This window comes from Pangasianodon hypophthalmus, chromosome 23 (genome assembly GCF_027358585.1).
Source record: "Pangasianodon hypophthalmus isolate fPanHyp1 chromosome 23, fPanHyp1.pri, whole genome shotgun sequence".
Lineage (NCBI taxonomy): Eukaryota > Metazoa > Chordata > Actinopteri > Siluriformes > Pangasiidae > Pangasianodon > Pangasianodon hypophthalmus.
In genome coordinates, this window is record NC_069732.1 from 6454160 (window position 1) to 6475811 (window position 21652).

Sequence of the window (21652 nt, forward strand, 5' to 3'; positions counted from 1 at the left end):
CCCAGGGCTGGACCTGACAGGCTCACTCCCGGGCATTTATTTAAACAAAATTATGTAAAAGTGAGAGCTGAGCAAGGATCAGGGATCACACATATCAACAAAACCTTTAACATTGCTCTGAGAATTAAAAAAAAACTGATCCAGAATCAGGACTATACTCTATACTAGGCCTTGTGTTTATGTGACCTGCTGTTTACAGGGATAACAACCCCTCACACCCCTCACACCCCCAAACCAGCAATAATGTCATAATCTGGGTTTGAGTAGATTAAGAGTTAAGCTGTAGAAACAGCTTTAATTTATAAACCTAATATCAGAATAAACATAGTTTAAGACCCGAGGCTCTGCTTCTTGTTATTCTTCAAATCCAAGCTGAAAAATATGGTTAAGCAGGTAGCGTATAGCTTATTCATGAACTGCAATATGTGCATTTACTTTTCGTGTATTTAATTACCTTAAATTGTTGGAAAATTATAGTAGAAATATTACATAAATATTTATTAATATTAATTCATTTGTCCATAAAGTTTTTTAAATTATTATTAATTAATTTATTTAAAGAAATGTAGTGTATGCCATTAGAAAAACAACTTTCTTGGTATTGAACTTGAAGTGAGCCAAACTAATTAAGATAAAGATCTGTAATCCACCGTTTCTCTGGTTACCTGAAATGTTCAAAAATGTATTTCCAGCCTTAGGATATAAATCATCAAACTGGAAAATGTGGACATATTCAGGACCATTTAGACTTTGTGCTTTTTTGGATTTTCTCCCTAACTTGATCTTGGCAAATTCCCACCCACCAGCCAGTTCTCTCCTTCCAAACTTTCGGATTCCTGGCCACAGATGGCTATGGCATAATCAGGATTCGAACTTGCAATCACTGGATGATTGGGTGAATGCTTTATTGCTGCACCCTTTGTGAGCCCTCTTGGCTTCAGTTTGATGTGGACTTGTGAGAAGGTTTGCAGTTGACATATCTTTTCATTTTATTTCCAGTCCCCGAACAAGAATAAAATAATATTTGAAACCACCAAAGCCTTCTTTTATTCCAAGAACTCGAGCCAGATGCTCATTCCTCATATGCTTCACACATGTACACACCAATCAAAGGTTGGATGAGATCAGTTTAATTAAACTACACAGAATAATAATAATAATAAACGTAAAATGTACAATTTTCAACAAATAGTCCCAGTGTTCAGATGAATAAACTGCACAATTTGTAAAATGTAAGAAAGGACACTCAAATGGTTGCAGGTTTGGCGGCTCACTTTAAAGGCAAACGTGGCAGAATGCACTCGACATGTTTAACAGCACAAGGGACTAAATTAAGATCAGCAAAATGGAAACAAAAGACACTCGCCCCAGTTCTTATATGTACATTTACAAACAGAAAAAACAGAAAAGCTCACTATCAGGGTTTTTTTTTTACACAGACGCTGAAAATCCTGGCTGGTAAAAATGAAATTTTGGAGGTCATGGCTTTTCTATATTATGCACAACAATATACATATGAAAGAGAGACCACAACAGTATAAATCAGTGGCAGACTGTCATGTGTGTGTATCAGTGTCACTTCTCAGAGAGAGAGAGAGAGAGAGAGAGAGAGAGAGCGAGAGAGAGAGAGATTGATCACAGTAAGATGGCATTGCCAGCATCCCAGCAAATATTTTCAGGTTGGCAGAACATTTTCTGAATGTTCCAGTTTTAGAAACTTTTCAGTGTTTTCACAACGTTCTTTACTTTTTACTCAACATTTAGAAACTTTCCTACAAATTTGCTGAAACTTTTTTAAGTGGAAGGAACATTAAAACAGAAATGTTAGGCTGCGTTCACAAGGACATTTTGCTATCTGTCATAATCGCACCTTTCGCTGCTGATTTAAATGAAAATGTTGTGTTGGCAGAGAACACACAATATGGCACATAGCAACGTGGAAAATTTACACTCTAAGATCCACCGGAGACAAACATTTTTGATGGGTTGATTTAACTTTTTTTGACATGCGTCAGCAAATAGAAGAAATGTTTCGTCATTCACACGGATATTACGGAGGATGGAGGAGAAACTAATTAAAGCGGTCAGCTCACATCCAAAAGTCTATAACAACAGTTTGGCACACTCGTACTATGCACAAACTTTGTACAGTTCACCCAAAAATCAATCTCTATCCTCCGTCTCTGGTATGCTGTAGGGAATTTATTTATTTTTATTGCCATGGCTTGGCTCCACTTCTCCTCTTAGAGAAAATCATCACGAAAAATCAATAAAAGTACTTCTTTCTAGATTCTTTTCTATCCTCATGGGAGTGGCCTCTTCCAGGATGACTCCACCCCACATCCAAAGGGCACGAGGGCTCACTGAATAGTTTGTTGAGGATGAAAATGATGTAAATCATATGCTATGGCCTTCACACTTACCTGATCTCAACTCCATTGAACACCTATAGGGGATTTTGGAGCTCTTCACCACCATCACAACACCAACTGAGGGAAAATCTTTTGGAAGAAAACTTTTCCTTTCATTTCTTTCCCATTTGTGTATCAGTGTGCTTCTGACGGATACTGAAAAGTCCTTGCGATCGTAGCTGTATGAGTGAAATTACATTCCTAACATTCCCAGATCAGACCCTTTGGAAAACTGAAATTCCCAAATAGCTTACTTATTACAGTTAACTAGAAGATATGCATTACATATACAGTATGGACATACTTGTTTTAAATAAGTCCATAAATGATGTATTCCTAATTTTATTAATTTTGCAAATCTCAGGTTTGCTTTTTGGAAAAGCAAGATTGCAAATGCTAGTTTTCATCTTAATACATTTCAGTGCTGAAATATTTGCATATATAATCAACATAGCCATATTTAGGAAATTCTAGATTGTGAAACTGTTCTTGATAATAATGAAGAAAAACATTAACACTAATGTTGCCACTGTGCTTGGCTGAATGACCTTATAAGTACATTTTAACGCAAAATATTTTCACGTTATATTTTCTGTATATGTTGTGGAAATGTTATTTTTGCAACGCCAGAGCCTCTCCTTAAAATCTGTCACACTGCTGATCATACCTTTAATATTACATTTATAAATATTTCTATTGCCTGGGATAACGCTGTCAGTGGTAATGATCTTAATCTTCTCCATATAAGATCAGTAGAGAAAGAATGAAAAGACAAGAAGGATGTGATGAGAAATGTGAGGAAAAGAATAAAGGGAGAGCTCTGTATTGAGACGAAAAGGTGCTTTTACACTCCTGCACTCATACATTCTGTCTTCTCGTTCTCTTTTTCTTCATTCTTCCTGTCTCTGAAACTTTTTATTGTATTCATTCTCTCTTTCTATCCTTCTCTCTGACCCTCTGTCTTTCTTTCTTCTTTTCTTCATCTCTTTCTCAGACGTCCGTCTCAGTCATACTCTCTACATTCTGTTCAGACTTGACCTCCTTCATCGGCTCCTCTCCTCTTTCTTTTCTTTCATCCCTTCTCCCTGATACACCTTCATCCCTTCCTCCTTCCTCCATCCTGCTCTCGGGATCCAGCGGCTCTTCTTTCACCCTGATCACGCTGGCTGGGGCGCTGGGGTTCTCGCTCTGGCCGCTCATCTCTAACTGAATGCTGCTGCTGCTGCTGCTGCTGTGGCTCCGGATGACTCCAGCAGGGGGCAGCGTGAGCTCCAGGCCTCTCGCCTCCTCGTCCTCCTCCAGGTGAGCGGTGGGGTTCCTCAGCTGCTCGATGGACTGCGACAGCATCTACATACAGTACAGATTAAGATTAAGTACAGGTATCTTTCTCTCCATCACACACACACACACAGTGTTCATTATTTGATCCTGTATAAATAAGACAGGGATCTAGCTAGGAAAGTAAAGACCTCTTAAATTCTATAGCTACACAAAGTCATCATCTATCCTTTCAAAAAAGTGTCAGCAAATAAAACCCTCTGTCTCATTTGTCAAAAAATCAACCCAAAAAAGTCAATCACTACTGTTGTCCACCATTTCGACCATTACTTCTTCATTTTCCACCTTGTCTCTTTGTGTGAAAAATGTAAACTAATGAAGAAAGGTTTTATGGTGATTTAGAAACCAAATATTATTATTATTGTTGAGCATATAATTTTACACAACCACAGAAAAAAAAACATTAGCGATAGTACTACAGTATGTAAGGAATAAAACACTTGGGGTTGTGCTGTTATAGAGAAGTAATCAATGACGTGGTCCAACGTTAATTTTCCTACAACAGCAGGTTCAAAAGTTTTATTTTATCTTTTATCACAGCAATTTGCCAATGAGATTTTTTCTTCATTTATTAAAGAATGACACACTGTATGTCTGTTTATAGTTACATTAAATGTCATAACCGCTATAAACAGTCGTTTGCTAACCAGCTTTTTTCTCTCTTAAAGCTAATAAGACAAATAAACACAGCTTGTCATGTTACAGAGAAACTGCAAAATGCAAAAACTCCTCTGTCCTGAAGCCTTTCCCATCTCTGAAACCATAAAGTTACAGCTTTACCTCTGCCTGTTACAAAGCGCTAACACTGGAGACTCCTTCCAAAAATGTTACATAAGGATCTCCTCACTAACAGCTAAAAACCATTTCAACAATTACACACATTTTTTAATCCATTACGTGGCGCATCTGCCATACACAAGTCCTTGTGTAAATAATGTATAAGTAATAAAACAGCACAATGACACTTTGTGACCAATCAGAATCAAGAATTCAAGACCGCAATGATATAAGCATTTATATTTCACAAACCATAGAAAGTGAAAATGGCAAATGAGAAATATGATCATTTCTTCATAAACCTTAATGCTTCAGACGTGTTTTATTACTTTACCCATTTTAAAATATTACATTTTAGTCGACTCAGCACCCATTCAACTATCAATCCTTTCAACAATATTAGTCCAAATCACAAACGGCTACACTTTATCTGCTCACTACACAGGGTATAACCTGATGGTATTGTCGTACCTACATAGTGCACTATACATACAGGAAAGCGCCATCTGAGATTTAACCACAGAAAACATGCGACTCTGATCGTATCTGTTGCAAATTGCTTACTTACGTGTAATATTTCTTAATTTTGTATTAAAACATCAGTTTTAAAATGTATAAATTAAGTATCTCCAAAATGTCTTGCATTTATACCCATTTTTGTTCAGCACAAGGATTATTTAGACAAAAAAAATTGTATTTTGAAAAATTTAAATGACTAAAAGTACTCTTGGTATTGTGCACATTTGTATGTGGGTTTTTACCTTTGCATATGTAAATATCACACAAATTCACATAGAATGGCAAAAGTTCATAATGTATGAATAGGATAATTAACTTTAAAATAAACTTTAACATAAAGCTTCATCATGGTTCAACATTAACTTAATTCACTTTAACATTTTACAAACCTCATTTCATTTCATACAAATATATACACGTTTCAGTGGGTTTTTTGGTGGTTTTCATCATTTAGGTCGGTTGCATGTCTAAGAGACTGAATGCTTTTAACATGATCCTGGGGCAACCGAGACGGGAGAATTCAGCTGCTTGTGCTCTTTTTACAAGAAAAGATAAATTAAACATGTATAGTATAAGAGTGTTGCCAGCTTTTCTCTCAGGCCTTCAGGAAATGAAACTGAGTTACCAGGCTCAAAAGTCAGGGGGGAAAAGGAGGGGGAGGGAGAGAGAGGAAGAGACGGAGGGAGGAAAATGAGAATAAAACTGATGAGCTATGGTATAGATAAAGAGAAAAAGCCCAAGAAATGAATGAGAGAATCAACACATTTTGTACGTGTGTAAGAAGAAATGTCTAAAGAAGCAGAAAGGAATTAAGGGCAACTGAGGAAGACAGGAGAGAAGACATGAGAAGAAATGAGACATGAGAGCGAGGAGACAACAAGAGACCAGGAGAATAGAAAGGTAAGAAAGTGAAAAGAGGGAGAAAAAGAAATTAAGGACAAAAAGAAAAAGAAGAAAGAGAGGAGGAGGGGAAGAAAGGTGAGTGAGGTCCTGTTATTGCGGCCCCAGTGTAAACATCCTGCCAGGATTTATCCACTTCCTGTCTCGTTCGGGCAGCAGCGAGGGGCCTTTAATTCGCCGTCCCTTTAAGAGCCCTGAGCTCTTATAAAAAGGCCATCAGGAGCCACTCAACCTGAGGGCTCATTAACTCACCTTCTGCATTCACAGACACACACACAGAACTTCAGAACCATTTGCAGAAATAAGGTGTTCCTGAACAAGAACTACATGGTTCTGAAACAAGTTCCTAGTTTGCATTAACGCTGCGACCATTATATTAAATGACAGAAGGGACCTGAATTTGCATTGCTATTTACTGTTAGCATGTATGTTAACATATAGCTTTTTAAACCAGCTACATCCACACAAAGCAGATTTTTCTGCTTTGAACCTTTCATTACTTCCTGCGAGTGACATGCCACTCGAAACATGTGCGAAAAACTTTCCTGTGACTCACACAAAAACAAAATGCTTGCAAAAATGTTCCACTTTACCATTCGTGACAAACCAAGATCCCTTGTTAGCTAAAATGTTAGTTTAGAGGGTTAGTCATTCTGTAAGGTTTGTGTTTGACCAGTAAGTGATGTTCAGTGTGATAAGTTCTACTTCAGTGGTTGAAAAGGTACTGAAAAGTACCTACATCGAAGCAGATGGTGCTCTAAATGCCATCCTTCCAAAAAGATCTGTAAGATCCCATATAAATTATGGTGTTATGGTGTAAATTATAGTAACTACCAAACTAGTTAGCTATTTATGTCTTGCCACCACTAGCCAGCTAAATTTGGAGAATAGATTTACTTTGTATCTTATTTTAGGGAGCTATTAGCTAGATATTTTTTGATAAGTTACATCATAGACAAACCCTCACTGAAATGCTGGCTAGCTTATGAAATAGTAAGTGAAAGCTAGTTATCCAGGTTTATCAAACAGGTTCTTTTTTTGATGATTGAAAAACTTTTTTTGCTTCAGTTTATTTCAAACTGTCACATAAGGAAGAGATTAGACAAAGATGAATCACATGAATTCCTCTAATGGACCGTATCTATGACATGAGCTACGAAGCAGGAAGTAAAATTGGACCTGGTTTTCCAGAGGTGTAGCCATGAATTAATCTCAGAACGAGTGAGGAAATATGCTAAATAAAATAACTGCACAATCTGTACAGTTATAAGTGTGATATGTACAACACGCTCATGCATTTTACCAATCTCACTATACTGATCATTTTTATTCATAGCATTAACACATTGTAAATTTTATCCGCTTATAGTTATTACATTTAATATTATAACTGCTATAAACAGTCACTCCCTCACCAGCCTCTCATTTTCCCTCTCTCTTTAAGTTAATAAGGCAAAAGAAATGCATCTTGACATGTTACCAAGAACATGCAAAGATGCTAGTCATATGGTGGAAACTGCCTTATAAAACCAGATCTACTGGGGGAAAATGCATGATTCTGATTGGTTAAGCCCGTTTCTCATAGTGGGTGGTAGTCATATGCTAGAAAACGTTTAAACGTAAGGGAAGCATCATCATTATAGCAAAATTATTGCTCAGATGTACATCATCAGCTGTGTATGTGTGTTATTTTTACCACCCACCAATGAGGATTTGGAACTGTCATAAAATAACTTTGGTGTGTGTGTTTGGGGGAGGGGGAGGGGGGGTAATACCCCCACACACACGCCCAACCCCACCAGCTATGCCTATGCTGTTTCTCTGAAGGAAATGCTTCAATGGAAAGGTTGAAACTTTCCTGCATTGGAAAAGCACCTACAGGCGAGTACTCGGATCTGGCCTACCACGTGAACATAAAATCTACCTTTAAACCCTACAATCGTGATGTATAATCTTTAATTCACAATTCAGATCACGAATATATGTTTCTACCAGGCTCTCGCTTTGTTTTCCTTTCGAAATTCACTGCGGTAAACCACAGGAATGCAGCATTATAAAATGTCCTAGACTGACTCATGGTGTCACTCCAGACTGTCACACTCCAGTCATGACGAGCTACAGTACTGCAGAGTTAGCGCTTTTCCAGACCTCACACACTCAAACGGCTTGATCTGAAGCTCTCTACGAAAAGAACGTGGCCTGAGTGAAATACCAGCATCAGTGCTGACTGAAGTACCTGGTTGATGTGGACCTGCTGGTGGTATTGCTTCTGTTTCTCCACAAAGTTGTGGTGTTGCTGTTGGAGGACGAGTTGAGCCAGTGTGCTCTGGGGAAGCGGCGCTGACTGGGTCCGGTTAAGAGGCCGGTGCCGAGGCAGCCTGGGACGAGAGCCTCCTCCTGAACGCTCCTTCATCACCAGAGGAGACTGGGGGAGAACTGAGACACTGCCTGGGAGCGGACAAAGAGAAATGGAGGAAGAGAGAATGAAAATGAGTCTATTCTCTCCAAACCATGGTTTCACTATGGCATCTTCTGTGTAACTATGGTTACCAAACTTTAAACCATGAACCTACCATGATTTCACTATGGTACTACCAATTATGTTTAACCATAACACCATTCATGATTTAATTACTGTAATTTAAGGGAGAACAGGAACTAACTTGTTTTGCAGACATTCAACACCATTAAATGTACATATTTATGGATAAAAGCACAACATGCCGTTCTTTAATAAACAGAAGTTGTATTTTTGTGAAACTGCTGAGGTATAAAAGGAATAAAACACTTCTGGACATGCCATTATAGGAAAGTAGTGGTCACATCACACCAAACCAGCATTGATGATTTTCCTGTAATAGCACACTCTGCTGTGTTTTATTCCTTCCTTAATATATGCATTCAACTATATATTGCCACATTTACTATAGTATCTAATGCTAACTGTGGCTGATATACTCTTGTCCAACACACTACCATGGTATTAATGTGGTACTTACGTTACCTTAAGTTGCTATATTACAGAAGCTGACTCAGTGTGGCATTGGCCATTTTAATACCTGATATAATAAGTTGATTTTTGTAAGATATGGTATATAGAATGATTTGAAGGAAAAAGTACTGAGTAAGTACTTAGAATTTCATAAATCTCATGTATTAAATAATAAGCATGAAATGAGTAGTGTTAGCCTACTGAGTGCCAGGTTTACACTTTGTGATGGAGGCTTACCAGACGTGAGGATCTTCTGCTGTCTGGTCTGCTCTTTCAGTAACAGGTGCTGCAGCAGAGCCTGATGACTGGTGTTCACCTTCGGATCCCGTGAAGCAGATGACACCGAGCTCGCCTCACCCGCTCGGTCCTTTACTGCTGAAGCAGGCTGCAGGGTAACAAACAGAGAGAGAGAGAGAGAGAGAGAGAGAGAGAGGGGGAGAGAGAGAGAGATGAAGGGTTCAGACAGGGGAAGTTGGACACATGCTGAACCTCTAAAACAATCATGAGGGTTTTATAAATACTGGTGCAGTATTAATAGGAATTTCATGTAGGTATAGGTCAAAGACGAAGAGGGGATTCAAAAGGGCAAAAATGAATGAATAAATGACAATAACAAACATACACAGGCTTTAATTAGCAATTTCCTACATTTGATTAGCTAAAATGTTTAGCTATTTTTACTTTTTAAGTCAGCAGAGAACTTAAACTGCGTTTAGGCACAAAACGTACGTCTATTTATGCGAGTCAAAGAGAAAAGGTTTTACACTGTCATACAGTTTAACAGCAGCTTGTACTATACTAATAATACTACTACTACTAATAATAATAATAATAATAATAAATAATTATGACATTTAAATAAAATGTCGCTATAAACTATAACAGCATAATGTCATTTTTGTCCATGATTACCAAATAATATAGCTAAAAGTGCGCCTTATATATTTTTGACAATTATCCTGAATGACAATTTAATGTGCTGAATTTTTGTTAATCCCATTTAAAACATATTTAGGAAACATGTCTATACATCATTACTTATTATATGTATATATATGAGTACTGCATGTTATTTCCTGTCAGTATGTCATGAAATGTCAAGTATGCAACTTATCAGCACTTGTTTGAGCAATACAGTCACTTCACAATAAAAATGTTCAGAATCACGTGTGCTCTGAAATCCTGCTGCTAAAGTACATTATGTTTGGTAACAAAAAAATGGAGTTTGAGCATAAAACAAGTTCAAAGCATTCATGCGTGCACAAGAGTTGCATAACAAGTGGCTAACCTGAAATCTAAAACCTGGCAGTGCATATTTATGAGGGGCAGTTACAGGGCCCAGTTTCCTTACGGTTTTATCAGGCTGTGATGAATGAGGCGATAAAGAGCGCACCCTGAAACCCAAAACTCACTCTCCCTATTTACGCACAAAGCTCGAAAGCCTCCAGGTCAGAGGGCAAAACCCCCTGTAGCTGTGCTCGCGTGAAGCTAAAGCAAAGCAGAAAAAAGCTGAATACTAACAGCATGTCTCTTTCTTCTCTGTTATTCTCTCTTTCCTTCTGTATCTCTGTTTGTATATCTCAGTGTCATTCCCACTTTCACTATATCTCTCTCTTTCTTTCTAAAATAAAACTTACTGTATCTTTATCCCAACAGTCCTGTTCACCTTGCACCTTCCCAAAACAGGCACATGATTGCATGTTTCTCTCTGAGGAGAATGATTCTGCTAATATTCATACGTATCCCAGAAGGAGAATTCCTCACTCGGCATTTCTTGCTTTCTCCAGAAATAGAAGGGGCCCGATGGCTCACTTACTCCTAAAAATACTGCTTCAGATACCTTGTCTTTTTCTAAGAGGACCTATTCATATCTGTTCCTGTGAAGAGTGAGCCCAGGGTCCTGTTTCTGGACACGTTCTGAATTTTACTGCATTAATACAATTATGGACATAGAGGAAAAAAGATACAGAACGGTGTCTGTTTCATTCCAAAGAAAACTGACCCTGATCGTCAGACATCACCTGATTAATGATTGAGTTTAATATATTTTTATTTGTATATACATATGTAATGTAATACGTTTTCACAAAGCAGCTTTACAGGAATTCAGATTTAGATCTAGATCTATAATGAGCAAGCCAGAGGCAACATTGGCAACGAAAAACATCCTGATATCTCTCAAGAAACTTTGACTCAAAATTATCCTCTTTTGGGTGATGCTAATTAATGGGATTATAAATCATTACTCTTATACAACTATAAAGTTGTATATTAGAGTTCTAGGATGAGCATAAGACCGTCTTTATGATTACACCAGCAGTTCTTAAGTACAAATGTATAGAAATGCTCAAGGTCAGCACTTGAGGTAAAAAACAAGCATACCCATCCCACTAAATCTACAACCAACAGGCCAATCAACAATCCCCTCGTACACACAATTTAACTGTTGTACTTCTCATGCTTTCATCATTTGCTAAGTAAGCTATAAAACATGCAGCACATTTGAGCCCTCATAATAACATTCCTGGATCCAAACACTATTACCAACCACCAACTCTGCAGATTTGTTAACCAAATAAACCTTATTTTAGCACCACAGACCAAATGACATGTTCTTTCTTTTTCAAATCAACACAACAAAACTATTGTGTATCACCACATGGTCAGCACCCTTTAAGCTTGTTTTCAGAGGTGGCATCAATATTTACACAGAGAAAGTTCCTTGTATTCAGAGTCAGGTTACGCACATGCGTTATGACGTTATGAGATTTTTCTTGAGTAGAATCGTCTGACAGGAGGTTAGCTGTCTAGACCACCACCTTTAAACACAAGCACTGTTTTTGCCAAACTCCACCCCACAACACCCATGAAACTGTTCAAGAAGATCCACAGCTACATCTTAAGCATTTTGGCAATGTGAGGGTTTTAGCATAATTTTGGCAAAACTGAATATGGCAAAATTGAACCTCTCACTACATGCGCATAATTCAACTCTTAGAGTATTAACTTCTCACTACATGTGCATGAAACAGCTGCAGAGCATAAAGTTGTTCATGTCACTGTGTCAATGTAAAAATCCTCTTGGTCAGTATGTGAAGGATGAGGGAAGGATCAAGGTGGCTTGAGCAACCACTAACACATTCTTCACATAGAGCGTGGTACAATTACATACACTGAGATAAAACTATACTTAGATAGCAAAATAGTGTCGGGACATTTGCCTGTCCTGGCTCAAATGGTGACCTGGCCATTGCTAATTTCATCTACACAGACACACAAGCTCTGTTCATACTAATAGGTAATGCTAAGCATATTCCATACTCTATGCTAACAGGGCTCTTACAATATCTGAATGTGGTGAATACTGACAATATTGTTAAGAGCGCCACAGTGATGAGTAACGTATGTGGTCAGATTTACACTGGTTGATAATTGTTATTGATGGACAATAACCGATAAACACTGGTAAATTAGTGACAAGACAATTAATGTCTCAAGATGGCAGATACACTTTGGTCAAAATCTCTGAGTGCTGCTCGATGATGCATCTCTGATTATGTGATATGATCTCATTCTCTTTAGTGGCGAGGTCTGAAGATGACTCACACTGATTGGCGAAGGCCCAGAGTGGACGCCTAAGGTGAGGTTAGGAAGGGAAGGTGACGTGTAGAGGTTCAACAGAGCGAGAGAGCCGTCTGCCTTCAGAATTCCCCCCTGTGGCAAATATTTCTGCAACAGAGAAAAAGAGAGAAATATATGGTTATACAAACAAGTACTAATATTCAGGACTGGCTGATATACATGAGCCAGCAGCTCTAAGCCCTCCCTCTCTTTAAAAAAAAAATAAAAATAAGGCAATTTCTGGCATTTTGTTACGACTATTTGTTTTACAGCTGTATGTAAAAATACACGGAATGATTTGAGATTTGAGTGCTGGGGCTGATTTCTTTCTAGCCCAGACTGCAATTTATCATTCCCGGTCATGTTGTTGTTTAAAATAGCGTCACATTTATGAACACAGTTTTCCTGCAGTAGACCATTTAAACAGCTTTATTAGTATATATTTGTCTGTGGAACGTTAATATATATCATTTAGACACGAGTGTGTATGTTTGGGATGACTCTAGTGTTTCACACCTTTCCATAAAGGAACTTTTCCTATCATGGCCTCGGATAAGGAAACGCTATATGTGTGATAGATTTAGCCAGTGTAGTCAGACGGCCTGTTCAAAATTAGCCTGTTCGTCCAGACTATGTCTCGTTCTCTTGACGGTATTCTGTGTGTGTATGTGTGTGTGTGTGTGTGTGTGTATGCATGCATGGGTAGATATTTTCAAACTTTATATATATTATGAAGAGGGTCACTGGGATTCACTTTATGAGTCCAGTATAGGTACTTGCTAGGGCTGTCAAAATTCATTTCAATGTTCAAATTCTGTTCGAATTTTTATATTGACATATTACATATCGCATAAACACTTGTTTCCAAAACATTTTGAACAAATAATCCTTCTGTCACTTATTTGCATGTTATTTATGGCCTCTTTTTTTAGATAGTGTCCAAAATGGTGCATTGTGGGTATTCTGTAGGATAAATCATTTAGACACATTTAGGATTTCATGAGCACACTATATATTATATTCTCCACTGTACCGTCAGACATGGCTCCATAAATATAAAAAAATAAACTCCATAAATAGTGCACTACTAAGTGAATAGAGTCCAGTTTAGGATGAACGAATATTTCTTTAACTTGTGTGTCAACTTTCTAATTAAATATGAAAACTGAACAAAGTATGTGTCCTGAAAGTGATATTACATGTATTTGGAGTCACTCTTGTTTCGTCGCTAAAGTTTGTTTATTTCATCCATTCATTTCAAGAAAGAAGCCAAATTATTACTAATTTAATATTTTCTTAATAGGAAATAATATTAGCAATATTAGACGTTTTACAATCTATTTACGATTTATGATCTTTTTACTTGATTTCACTTGTACATATAATGCACATATATGTACAGTAGGTTCTATAATGGCATTATGTTATACCCTATCTAGTGAGCATATATAGTGAATTGGATTTTGGATTTGGATTTGGCCAAACTGTGTGTTGGCGGGGTTTAAATAAAATTTCTTTATGGAGATGATAAAAGTTGAAAATGGCAGATTTTTACATAGATTCTAGGCTGTGTAAGAAATCGTGCTAAATATAAGTGACAATTACTGAAAATATTCCAAATTTTAAAATCCACAATGTTAAAGATAAATCTATGATCTTACCTCCTTTACTTAAGAAAGCATCACAAATTTCCCTCTCTGTGGTTTATGTGATATGAACATGCAGAGTAATGCTACTGCTAATGTTTGCTATTCTGTTGCACTTTTAAAATTAAAACTATAAATCAAGTTTTAAATAAATTAGACAGCCTTATACACACATACACACCCTCTCTCCTGGGTTTCACCTTCTTATTAAACCCCTAGGGACTGAAAAGGAAAGTTTAATGTAACAAAGCTCATGCCAGGGCTCCATTAGACAAACAGGAAGCTCTGAGAAATGACTGTGGCTGTGTCAATATCATACCAAAAGTCTGTTTATAAGTGTGTATGTGTGTGTTTATGTGCACAAGTGTGTGAGCAGCAGCCTGGGAGGTCTACAGATCCCAGCGCCTGGGATAGCAATTAAGCCCTAAACACATACACACACCCACTTTCACACACCCTGTCACAGGGCCACCCCTCCGTGTGTTTCACTGCAGAATTATGGCAGACAAACACAAACAGGCCGTCTCTGGGGGGCCGCGTGTGAAGATGAGCCGCAGAAAGAACTCCATTGTGTCCGGGGGTCCTTCTCTGCCCCGTACGCTGGCCCGCAGCCCAATGAGGAAATGCTTGGGCAGAACTTCACAGAACTGCCGCTCCCCCGAAGGCCCCCCTTCATTCCCCTCAGCCCCCAACCAGCTATTAGACCAGAAACCACAGCACAGAGCGGAAAGGACCTGTCACTCAAAGCTTTCTGAGCTGAACATAATCACGCCCACATTCTCTCACACACACACACACAAACATACACACGGTACTCAGGCACACAAACTTTAGCATGTGTGTGGATACATACTCACAAAATACATGCACACACACACACACAAAGTTTTCTACACACATCAAACAGAGAAAGAGAGAGAGATAGCTTAGTAGGAAAAAAGAAGGCTGGAGCTAGAGGGAGAAATGAGAAAAAGAGAGAGTGGGAAAGAAAAAGACAGGGAGAGATGGTGTGAGAGAAGAAAAGAAGAAACAGGGAAAGATAGAGTTAAAAAAGGACAGTGGAAGAGAGGGATGTGGAGTGAGAAAGAGAATGAGGGAGAGAAGGAGTGAGAGAAAGAAAAAAGAGAGGCAGGGATGGAAGTGAAACAGAGTGAGAGATAGAGTGAGAAAGTGACAGAAAGAGTGAGAGATGGAGTGAGAACAAGAAAGTGAGAGAGGGTGTGAGAAAAAAGACAGATGGAGTGAGATTGAGAAAAAAAGAGAGGAAGATGTGGAGTGAGAAAGAGAGATATGGAGTGATAAAAAGACAGATAGAGTGAGAAATAGAAAAAAGAGAGGGAGAGGTGGAATGAGAAATAGAAAGAGTAAGAGAGATGGAGTGGGAATGAGAAACAGAAAGACAGATGGATAGAGAAGTACTGTAGCGAAACAGGGAAAGAGACAGGGAGAGGGAAAGAGAGATAGGGACAGGGAAAGAAAGAGGGAGAGGAAAAAAGAGAGGGAGAGGGAAAGAAAGAGGGGAAGAGAGAAATGGGGAAAGAGAGAAGTGTTGAGAGAGAGAGGAAAAAGAAAGTGAGAGAGGGACAGGGAAAGAGAGAAAGGGAGTGAAAACAGAGAGAAGGACAGGGAAAGACAGAGGCGATGAAAATGAGACAGAGAGAGAGAGATGGGGAAAGAGAGAAGGACAAGGAAAGAGAAAGAGGGAGAGAAAAAGAGAGAGAAGGACTGGGGAGACAGAGAGAGAGGGAGACAAAAGAGAGAGAGGGACAGGGAAAGACAGAGTGGGAGAAAACAGAGAGAGAGAGAGAGAGAGAGAGAGAGATGGGGAAAGAGAGAAGGACAAGGAAAGTGAGAGAGTGAGAGAAAGGAAAGTGTGTGTGTTAGAGGAAAAGCAGATGCCTGCGCTCTGGGCTCTGATGTAATCACACTGAGAAGCAGAATGAGTGTTTAATAGTGTTGTTTATGATGCTGTGTGTTTAACAGTACACAGTTATGAGGACACACACTTGCTCTTTCACCACGCTTTCACAGTCCCTCCAAAACAATGGCTCATTAGCCGAGCGCTCAGCCTCCAGCCAACACACATAAACAACACATTGCGTGCTAAAGCATGATGGAGCTTAACCTGTGGTGTTGAGTTCAGAGTTTACAGTAGCAAAGCACGCAAGCAGGTGTTGCAAGAAAACACAAACAATATGGAATAATGGCGTGTTTTACTTGATGGTCAGTACCTCCATTTGGGCGGAGCTGGCCTGGTAGCTTGTTCCATTCTCATTGCTGCATAAGCCAATGGGAGAGCTGGGCCCAGAGCTGGGAGAGCTGTCATTGGCTGAGGAGTCTGTGTGAAGAGAAACAGGACAGGATATTAACGTTTCTAAAATACTGTAATCTTAGCTCTGAGAGGAAAACTCCATAATACTGAACCATACTAAAGTATGGTTTAGTTAATCATTTCACTGTGAAGTCAGAGTTGTATACAAAACATCCCAGATTGCATGCGTACTGTAGGTTTATCTAAACCACGGCTAACTGGCTACTTTCAGCCACTTTCACACAACCTTCCTCTGGGAATTAATGCCAGTACTTTCTAGGGCATTTAGCCGGTAAAACACAACTGGCCATAATCATCATAAATTATAAATATTCCAAATGCTCCATAAATAAACTATAAAAAATTAAGAACATGATGAACTAACAGTGATAAAAATGTCTTAGTAATTATCAAAAAAAAGCTGTATGATATTGTTGAGGTGAAATTTACCTAGTTAGCTAGCTGTGTGTGCACTATATGGGGTGTGATGCTTCACTACGAGGTCCCACTTGAAAACTAGAAGTAATCTCATTGTCAGTCAGAATTAAGAATAAATTCTGTAAGACGTGATGCTAAGGTGATGCTAAATCAACGCTAGCTTTCTCTGAATTGTAAAGCTAATTAAATGAAAGGTAAAGGATATTCGGTTTATTTGACTCATTGTTTCTTGAGTCCTCTCACCTCAACTCTCCCTTAAAATATAATACCACCTTATTTTGTAATAACTATAGTAACCCTGGTATCAAATATGATTTCCTATTTAGCCTTCTCCAGCATTTCATGTGACTATGTTTAAGAAGACTGGGGAAGTGTGTGCTGTATTCAGAGCTGAGTTACGCATGCATAGCGAGAATTTAATACTGAAATTAACCTGTTCAGTTTACGTTATTCATTGTGTCAATATAATTTGTATAGAGGCGAACAGTACAATGGACTGGTTTTCACACTCGTCATAATGTCACGTATATGTCAATGTCATTACGCGTGACATATCGTTGGGATGTTATCTGCTCACCACTGAGCTCCAGCGGGCGTTTCTTAGGTGGCGTGACGAGCACACTCCCGTCTCTTCGGCGCTGGATAGGACCGCTCCTCCTCTCAGAAACCTTCTGCTTCAGCCGCGAGCGCACCTTCAGATTAGGCTCAGATGCTGAGACAAAAAGAGAGATGGATGAGACAGAATGAGACATACGTGCTCTTTTTGTAGAACACAGTTTTGAGATTTCACTAGCAGAGAGAAGTTGGTATGTATGTCTGAAAATGAGTTAATCATGATTAACTCTTATTTACTCCAACAATCTTGATATTTTCAACTACTGGTTGGCTTTTCTTTATATGACTGCATACTGTAATGATTTATCATGCCACTATCAGTTGTTATGCAGTAGAGGATGGGTTCCCTTTTGAGTCTGGCTCCTCTTAAGGTTTATCTTCATGTTGTCTAAGGCAATAGTGCTCAAAGTTGGGGCTGTGATGCATAGCGAGAGAGGCGGCAGAACTTAAACTGCTATTGTTATTGTTGTTATAGTTTTGAATTATGAGTTATTATAACTAAGAGCCCAACTGACTGGTCAGCTGTTTTAAATGTGTGTAAAATTATACACTGTGGACAGTGATGGCTCAGCAGTTAGGTTTCTGGAGTATTACAGAAAGCTGTGTGCTTGAATCACAGGACTGCCAAGCTACCACTGTTGGGCGCTTAAGCAAAGCCCTTGTATCTTCAACTCAATGGTAAGTCGCTTCAGATGAAAAACGAATAAAATGTGTTTTAGAAGGATCTATCTAATACAAGCACTTAAAACAAGCACAAATGTCAACCTGAATCTACAGGGTGTCCCAAAAGTCTCCATACACAGGGGACTATGTTTGCCAGCACCACATCGGTTGTGCCTTCGTCAGTGGATGTTCATGGACGTCCACTTCTCGGTTGGTCCGCAACACTACCAGTCTTTTTGAATTTGTTAATAAGTTTAGCAACAGTGTTGTGTGTGATGTGCTTGTCATGTTTCATGATAAAGTCCATCGCAACCTAGTGACAGCTTCCCAATCCAGCCATGAGAATGATTTCAACACGTTCTTCCTTTGTCAAAGGCATTCTTAAAGGCTATATATAATAACATATATAATATAAACTAAGTATAAAAAATTTTGGAAAACATTCTGCTAAAAAGTGTTCATTTCCCCTATGTATGGAGACTTTTGGAACACCCTGTAGATGTAATTTTACTAAAACTAGGATATATAATGTTTCTAATCTACAGATTAACACCGTGTTGGTGTCTGTGGCTGAAGTTCAGGAATAAAAAGCTCTGTACACATGATGGTATGTATTTGCCTAATATTACCTAATATTTGATCCAGAGTGCAGCTGTATGGCTTGTTTTCAACCTCCCACGCCACCCCATTGCTATGCTCTCTCCACTGGCTTCCTGTAGCTGCCTACATCAGATTTAAAACACTGATGCTTGCCTACAAAGCCAAAAACAAGTACTTATCACACCCCACTCTGCACCATGCTTCCTCCGAGCCTTTAGCACTGCTCAACTGGACCCACCATTTCTCAAGGTACAAAGAAGACACGCGTCAAGACAATTCTCTGTCCTGGCACACAGGTGGTGGAATGAATTCCCACTCGCTGTCCGAACAGCCAAGTCACTGCTTGTCTTCAACCAAATACAAATACAAATATAAACCCTCCCAACTATTATTAGTCCCTGATCTAGTGTACTAGCATGAGGATATGCTTTTGATAGAGACTACAAAGTATTTAGGTAAAGGTCATCTGCTAAATTCTGTTAACATAAATGTAAAATAAATAGCTGGAGTACACTATTCATACTAAAAAAAACTGTAAAATTAACCATAAAGCGGTCCTTGAACATTTTTACATTAAAAAGGGTCCATGAGTGCAAAACGTTTGAGAAGCCCTGGTTTATGTAGGTTTTTCCATGATACTATTGCCTCTGGATACTATTGCCTCTGGCTCATCAGGGATCTAGATCATAATCAAGATTTCTAGCTGCTTTGTGACAATGTTGATTGTTAAAAGAACTTAACTGAAAAATTTAAATGACTTGGCTAAGTGGCATATAAGTGGAAATTGCATACATTTTATTTTTTCACTAAACTGTCAGTTTAAAGTGTCCCTAATATTCATTACACTCGCCAACTGCAAATTCAGTCAGAATTTTCCATCTTTCTTTATCTCTGCATCTAAGCAGGACAGTCATCCATATAAATGCCCTGTGCAATGAATCAAATACAGGTACATAACCTCAGCGAAGTGTGAGAGTTATGTGAGAGCTCGCAGTTCTCACTGGGACAAATCCCAGCTGTAATGAAGCTGAAATAGAGGGGATCGTTTCGCTGCCTCATCTGGAGTAGATTAGTCCAGAGCAACAGAGCTCTAAGTGAAAAAGTCCGTTACCTGCCGGCCAGGCAACCACAGTCCCTCTACAGTAGCAGCGGTTAAACTAACACACAGATGCCATGTGTGCGTCCAGTGTGTGTTTGTGTGTGTTGGCTGCCTGGAAGAAGGGAATCCCCCACCTTCACTTTTCGTCACACAGCACCATGCCCCTAGTTCCACTCCATGACCTCCTATTGAGTTAAGTTTACTCTACTGAATCAACACGAGGCACGCAAAATGGGAGTCTCAGAGACGCCACCTTCATCCACGCCAACCAGTGGGTGGGCATCAAAGAAGCAGGAAGTAAACACACGTCAGGAAACGCTATGATTATATTGTGCTTTACTCACCCACTTTGGGATGTGGGCATTCATTAGATATGAAGATGATAGAGGGTATGACATATACTGTATACACACTGACACACAGTTACACACACAAACACACACACACCCTTTCACAGAATTCTGCATCACTCCCATGAATTGAATTTCATTAAAAACCACTACACTTGCATCTACATCTACATCTACATCTTTCTCTCTTCTGTTTCATTCACAAAAACTCAAAAAAAAAGTGAAAAAAAAGTGGAGAGCACAAGACATTTCCGTGTGAATGAGTGTTTGTCTTTACGTTCATTCACATTTCATGCCGACATCATCAATCCCAAATCAAAGCCATGCCAGCCGAGCAGATTTACTGCCACTGTAAAATCCGGTCTCTGTGGAGCTGACGCTCATTAAGAGAAACGACCATTAGCTGGCCTTATTACCCCAGAGAAAATGCTACAATTGATTAAAAACACTTGATTTTAAAAAGATGGATGCTATAAGCTTGAGGACGAGCCTTTGCTATGGCAAAATATTGTTATACGGCTTTCACTGACACATGATGAATAAGGGCTATTAGAAAAATACTACAAAAAATATTTGTGCAACAATTAGCGGGAAGGATTTACATGTTTTTAATTCAGTGGAAAAATACGACGACCTGGCTGAGGTGTTTACATTAGCGTGCGTCATTAAAGGGTATTTCGAATGTGGCCCGACTCAAACTTCCTTACACAAACACAAGAGAATTGGGGGCTCCCGGGCATACACGGACCAAACGGGGAGCCATATTATAAACCCACATGCACCTGTGTAGCTTTTTTTAGCTTCTCCTGAGCAGTTGCACATAAAAATTAAACCATGAATACAAAGTGCTTTACAATACAAAGAGTTTGCTCAAGCCATCATGTGTTATAAACTGTGATGGAAACTATTCTCTTTCACTCTCTCTCTTTTTAGTAGTCTTATCTTCAAAGACATATTCTGTCAGGTTAGTTTAGAGTTAGCATTAGCAGTATAGATGATTATGACTATGACTTAAAATCCTCTTCTGTCACCTCAGCTCATGTTAGCCATCTAGCTAGCATTAGCTGTCAAGACTTTAAACATTTATGAATATGTCTTAGGAATCCTCTCAAACATTCTGTCAATTTTGTAGCCAATGTTAACTAGCTAGCTAGTGTTAGCAGTAAACAATATGAAAATTAATATTATGACTTAAAATCCTCTCAGAACGACTGTCATGTTTTGCTCATGTTAGCTAGCTAGCATCAGCAGTTAAGATTATAAACATTTATGAATGTCTTCTCAGAAATCCTGTCACACTAGCCCAGGCTAGCTAGCTAATGTTAGTAGTAAAGAATTAAACCTTAATAAATATTAGCTAAAATCTTCTAAA

The 21652-nt window shown here is 38.7% G+C and overlaps 1 protein-coding gene across 5 annotated transcripts in view; it reads right to left on the bottom strand.

The window, feature by feature from the left end:
* Positions 1-1114: 1114 nt before the first annotated feature.
* LOC113536132 (histone deacetylase 9-B) overlaps positions 1115-21652 on the bottom strand; it is a 49374-nt gene continuing 28836 nt past the window's right edge. For all 5 annotated transcript variants that reach the window (XM_026929928.3, XM_026929929.3, XM_026929926.3 and 2 more), the window contains 6 exons: positions 17531-17665; positions 16436-16542; positions 12544-12666; positions 9175-9322; positions 8182-8393; positions 1115-3758 (listed from right to left, as the gene is read on the bottom strand). In XM_026929928.3, the coding sequence (XP_026785729.2) occupies positions 3402-3758; positions 8182-8393; positions 9175-9322; positions 12544-12666; positions 16436-16542; positions 17531-17665 (1082 nt within the window). In that variant the 3' untranslated portion in view covers positions 1115-3401. The remainder of the gene's footprint in view (positions 3759-8181; positions 8394-9174; positions 9323-12543; positions 12667-16435; positions 16543-17530; positions 17666-21652) is intronic.